At 39.9% G+C, this 6,280-nt stretch overlaps 1 protein-coding gene across 1 annotated transcript; it reads right to left on the bottom strand.

Annotated features, from left to right (window-relative positions):
- Positions 1–918: 918 nt before the first annotated feature.
- LOC148862339 (transcription factor ICE1-like) lies at positions 919–5,629 on the bottom strand. The gene is made up of 4 exons (XM_088977983.1): positions 4,188–5,629; positions 2,824–3,048; positions 1,741–1,911; positions 919–1,286 (listed from the first exon to the last, which is right to left on the bottom strand). The coding sequence occupies exons 1-4, from the start codon at positions 5,352–5,354 to the stop codon at positions 1,203–1,205; spliced, it is 1,647 nt and encodes a 548-aa protein (XP_088834109.1). The 5' UTR covers positions 5,355–5,629; the 3' UTR covers positions 919–1,202.
- Positions 5,630–6,280: the final 651 nt, after the last annotated feature.

The raw sequence follows: 6,280 nt of genomic DNA on the forward strand, positions 1-6,280 counted from the left end.
AGCATCGATGCCGATAGGGGCGTATCAATATGCCCAATATGCCAGGATGACACATATCAGCCGATACTGGCCAATATGTGTCAATACTATGAACATTGAAGTACAATTTTCTCTTAATTTCAATAAAGTGAAGAATTATTGTATTGAGTGGATTATGTATGGGAAATTTCGCTTAGGATTTTAAAGAAAAAGTTGGCAAACAAAATAATAATAAAAAAAAAAGACCGAGGGAAGTGCATTTTGAACTTTGAAGAGATTAAACAGAATATCCAATGGCCCATAAGGCCCGTTGCTTTGAGTCCATAGCAACGGGCCTATACCATAGTCTATAAGTCCATAGCCCTTAAAGACGGGCGCATTAACAACATGCCAAGCCTAGAAGCTGTTGCAATCGCTGCATGTAATTATTTGCTAGGCTTGTGAGTTGTGAAGACTGAAGAGGGGAAGCAATAAGAGTTTTTTTACCACATTCATAAAAAAGGAAAGAAAGTAGCAGTAAGCCAGTCACCAACTCACCACACTGATGAAGGATAACTTTTACTTGAAACAATGTTAGAATACAAGAATAATAGCGACAGCAGAAATCCCGAAGTGTAGAAGAATATCAAAATTGTTACCGAACACGAGCAGGATTCACATTACCTGATAGAGAAACTGATGCCTAATGGCATAACTCTTGCACTTTAAACGTCAGTCAGACACTCCTTAGGCTGTGGTTGGTTTGATGAGAAGAGACAGAAAGTTGAGGGAATCGGGGAAAGTTGTTAACAAATTTCCGTCAACTTTCGGTTTCTCTGTTATCTTTCTATCAAACCACACATAATGGGACCCTCGCACAATGATCAGTAAAATACAGGGTTAAACACCTAAATGACTTGAAATGCAAGTAAACAAATTCCATGTGAGAGGAGACCGATGTGATTCAAAAAGAAATATTATTTAAAACCAAATATTGCCGAGGAGGATTACGCACTTTTTTTACTTTTCAACCCTAGTGATGAAGGGAGAATGCTCCCCACTAACATAATCCAACTCATAATGCTGGTTAACATTCCTAACCTACTGAAGAAATTGGATTGGCGGCATCATTTAACTGTCACAAGAGAGCCAGATTGCATTTACAGATTGTACTCAGAGATGACGTTTTCTGTCTTTTTTTTTTTTTTTCCCGCTAAAAATAGTCCTTGATCATTGAGGAAGCGCTACATCATCCCATGGAAGCCAGCCGAACTCAGCAGTACTGCTTTGATATCCTCAGGCAAGACGTCTGGGCCTTCCTTGCATTGCTGATAAAATGGAAACAAAACGAACCATCATACATGTTCAAGGCACTCAAACTGTGAATTTGTTTTTTGTCATCATGACTATCCCACACAGAACTCATTGGGATGACAATAAACAATAGATCATCTCTTTACTCTGGATGGCCAGAAGAAATGCAAGTTTCACGGTAAACAACTAGTAGCGTTGAATGAAAAATACATTTGTATTAAACAGAGCATTCAGCATTGTACCCCCCAACCCCCACCATGCATGTATTCCTTGTACCATAGTGGTAGCAATGAGATCATCCTTTTTTAAATCATTGCAACTTCTAGTTTGAGTAGAAATCAAATAATGGAGAATGATCATCAAATTTCGCTGTTCATTCCAAATTTCCATCAGAAGATGCTTAGCATTGCAAGCATTCCAAATTTCCAACCTATCAGAGTAAAAAGATGCTGATAACAAGAAGCTTACCTCAGCTCGGAAAACATCCAGAGCAAACCCATTAAAACAGCTAATGACAGCCTGCTGGATGTCTAAACCAAGGGTATCAAGAGCCTTCATGGTGGAGAGCAAGAGGCCTGGTCTGCGGGCACAAAACATGTGGATGTTCACAGCTCTTCCTTCTCTTACCCTGACTTCAACCTACAAAAATAGATAACAGACAACACATAAAAACGGTTTCCTTGGGCCATAATAGAAGATGAGTTCACCAAGTTACCTAAAAAATAGATTATTCATCTTGAAAAACAAATACAACAATTCCACGGAAATAACAAAGCTCAGTTCCAACTCAACTGCTAATAAATGAAGAAAAGGGGTGAAACCAAGGAGTAATATAGTTGTGCAATAGAGTATTGATACTATATGTAACTTGTTCTTTAGGCCTTATATGCAAAATCAGCCCTATGTATCTCAAACTGGATAGTTCAGGGCACTCAATTGGCTTTTGCAGCAGGGGTATCTTGTAAGGGCTGTCATCTACTCCCAGGTTGATGAACACGTGAAATGCATATGGTGAGATGTAGGGTAGCGCATCCTGTAATTCACCTTGTACATAGACATTAGAGCTATTAGCAGAAAAAAATGCCATTGGCAAGTCTCCACCTTTTAGCATCAATTTCAGAAGAAACATGGATAAAATTATTGCAGTTTAGGTTCCTCTAAATCTTTGAATACACAAGTTCGTCAACCAAATAGCTTCAACTATTAAAATAACCAGACCCTATTATTGTTAAAATTTCTACTAAAGAAGAACGTATGCGCACTCAAATGAACAAAATACCAACACAACTTCAAAAGTAGTTGAAGCTCAAAGGTAATTCCTATTTCTACCCAAAAAAAAGAAACATAATTCCTAAACATGCACCAATTAACTTGGTTGAGTTGGAACAAAAACAGTCTATCAACGCAAGTTGAACAAATTGAAATTGAAACCCTGGCATTGCAGAAGAAAACAGAATAGATGTATTGCTATGTAATCAATAATAAGAGAAACAAATCCATTGAGTCAAAAAATAGTTTCCTTTTTTCCACTTCAAGTTGATTATAATTTACCCTTGCAGGTTGGTTATTTGGACTTGGCAATGAGCTTGGGCAGAGTTCCTCCTTGACACGGCAGGGAAGGGTAGGAGGCGTGGGTGTCAAAGGGTGGAAGCTCGTACTAGATGGCATGGAAGAACCAGGAGGCGTGGACTCTAGTTCATTGTGGAGGTCATTGATCCTTTGCAGAAGCTCCTTCAAGTAATCTATTGCATCTCCAAGGATTGAAGCTCTATCCATCTGTTAATCAAGAATGGAAAATTAAACCCATATCATAATTGTTTTTCACTTCCCAAAAAAAAGAAAAATCATTTTTCTCAAGGCACAATAAATTAGGTAAAGCTTACAAATTACCGTGGTGTGGCTAGCACAAAACAAGAACTCAACCAACTACAGGTCCATTTTGGCATAAACCTTACTTGAGTTCCTTATCATGTTATTCAAATACAAAAAAAAAAAAAAAGCTGTCTGTTTTCTACTAGTGCAACGAGATAATTGAATATTTTCATATTATTTAAAAGGAAGAAACGAACTATAATCCCCTTACTGGGAAGAGTGACCTGATGACCCCCAAATCTCACGGCTAATGCTTGGTGCAATGGTGTAAAGTCTCAGACTGATGGTGTTAGAACAAGGTTTAAGCCTGAGAATGGCCATTATATGCAAAAAAAAAAAAAAAAAAAGATGTCAACTATCCAGTCTACCTCCTCCAAAGACCCCGGATACTTAGGGGTTAGGACCACCATTGCGTACAGTCGGGATTTCCTACTCACTTTTCCTACCCACTCTCTACCCGCAGTGAATCGGAGTCAAACATCTCTCTACCCGCAGTGAGTGGGAAATCCCGGCTCCATTGGGTAATGGCCCTTCGAGAGAGCGGGAAGAATGCGTCATATTTAAGTGTCAAAAAGAGGTTGTACATACGAGGACATTTGTGATGATGAACAAGAGCTATGAAAAAATCAGCCCTATCTAACCATCCTACAGATTCTGAATTGGCTGATTAGTATTAGGCACTAAAACCAAATTTCACACCGTTTTCTCTTCCCAAACCAAATTTTTGCCTACCAAGTCCAGGAGAGATGGTTTCAGGGCTTCTTTTATTATAAGGTAATGCTAACAACATAACACATAGATGTAATCGAGTTTCTTTTATGACGTCGCCATTGCAATGGACGTGGCCATCTAACAATGTCTCCAAGACTCCAAAGCTCGAGGATGAGTAACATATCAAAAGAATTAAAGAAAAATGTTGAAAAAAAAATTGAACCATCAGTTTAAACTCGAATAATGCTGCAGAAAACAAAGCATTTACTTGTCTGGAGAAGACAACTCCATTATAATTCTCTAGAACAAAGTTGGAGATCATAGATTCTCACCTTGCTAATCTTCGGAACAACGGACCTCAGCATGTAGAGCCTGTCGTTTAGTTTCTTTCTACGCCGCCTCTCTGCCATCAGATTTTTAGCTGGGAGCCCCTTCTTCTTTCCCTTCTGATCAACACCAGTGACAGTGCTGTTTGCAATGGAACTGTTGCCTCCATTCTTGACAATCTCATCGACCTTGTTATTCTCCATAGCTTCATCCGAGTCATAATTCAAACCCGACCCATCGACGCTCCCTTCTTCCACCTCATCATCCTCGTTGTTCTTCCTCTTCTTCTCCTGCTCTTCCTCCAACTCACCCTTCCCCTTGTTTTCCTCAACACTAGCTGAAACACGGCGACTTTCTGAACCCATCAAAACCGAATTGCCCGCCGCTGCAGCAGAGTTCTGCCGGAGAGCAGCTCTCTTCTGGAAAAGAGTGGGCTGTGCTCCAACAGGCGGGAAAATTTCCAGGGGCCTCAAAACCTTAGACCTATTCAGAAACAGATTATTAGCAGAACCTTCGAAACCTCCAAAACCAATCGAACTGAAACTGCCACCGACAGCACAACCGTTCTCGGCCAAAGGCAGCAGTCTGGTACTGGGGAATTGCGAATTAGAACTCAGATCGGGAGTACTCATCTGACCATCTGTAGTCAAACCGTTAAATCCACTCAAGACATCGCTTCCCCTGTTTGCCAAAACAGGGGAGCCCGAACTCTGGGTCCCTTGCAACGGCGCGAGAAAGCCCGGGTCGCAGCCCAAATCGAAACCATTCTCAAAAGGGTTATTACAGACAACGTTGAGGAGAGAAGAAAAGCAAGATTTAGGAGGCAAGAACGACTGTACTTGGGAGGGGTTGATGTTGAACACTGACGATGGAGAACATGAGGACGAAGAGTCCACCGGCTGCAACAGTAGGGTCTCTGCAGAAGGGTTGGAAGAGAAAGCAATGTCTTTGATTTCTTGATGGCCTTGGATGGTTTGAAAGTCATGGTGAGATGGGTTTCCGCTGCTATTCACGTACCAGTCATCCTCGAGCATAGACTTGAACGTAGACAGAGAGCCCATCTCGTCTTTATTGTCCGCTCCTCCTCCGCCGTTGTTCCTGGTCCATGAAACGTCGTCTTCTTCCTCTCCTGGTTCCTCCATCCAAACGACGCCATTAACCCTCGATAGCATTTCTCCTCTGCTTTTTTTCCTCGGGTGGGTTCACCGAGAGATTAAAAAAAGAAGAAGAAAAACAGAGATGCAAAAAGAGGACGGAAGGAAACAGAAAGTGAAGAAGAGCAAAATGTAGAGGGAAAAGGAAAATAGCTTTTTCAGAACATCATTTGGGGGAGAAACGAGTAGTAGATATAGCTCTGAAGTCTGAACGTTACTCTGAGACCTCTGTGTGGCTTATCTATCACTGTAGCCTGGTTGTTTGAGAAAATAAATTTAAAGTACAAAATTGCCCTTGAATAATTGTTATAATTGCTCCAACATAGCCATCACCCTCGCTCGCTCCAACATAGCCATTGCCCTTGAATAATCTAGTACCTGCCCGTGGAGTAAGGTCTCAGGGAGGGGGTTTGGGTACACTCCAGCTCATGGGTTCCGCCTCACTATGGCTGTTAACGGGTCGGTTCTATCCCATACATTGGTTTTGGTTATGCCATTTTGTTCTGATTAATAACTATTCTACTTTACTCCGAATCTATTCTTACTCGTTTGTGGTTTTTTTATATTTTATATGTAAAGTGTAAAAATTATAAATAATATATAAAAATTAATTAAAACACTTAATTTATTAATATGTAAATTGCATCTTCAATCAAGAATGGTTTTCTAGGTCGCTCATAGTTTGGTGATATTTAATTTATTAATATATAAAATTGCTATTCCATTTTAGGCTCAAAAAATCTTTTATATTTCTTTCATAAATTCAAAGAATATTTTTTTAGTATTTTGAGATACTCACCATTAAGGACCCCCTTTCCAAAATCGGTAATTGTGAGAATCGAATTACCGTATATACTGGAGTTAACCAGCTAATATACCAATTGATTAAAAAATCATAATCACACTAATCACATAAAGCATGCCATATAAATCAATTTTTGCAT

The sequence above is a fragment of the Nelumbo lutea genome, chromosome 3 (genome assembly GCF_056320005.1).
Source record: "Nelumbo lutea isolate HS-2025 chromosome 3, American lotus-T2T, whole genome shotgun sequence".
NCBI classification, from domain to species: Eukaryota; Viridiplantae; Streptophyta; class Magnoliopsida; order Proteales; family Nelumbonaceae; genus Nelumbo; species Nelumbo lutea.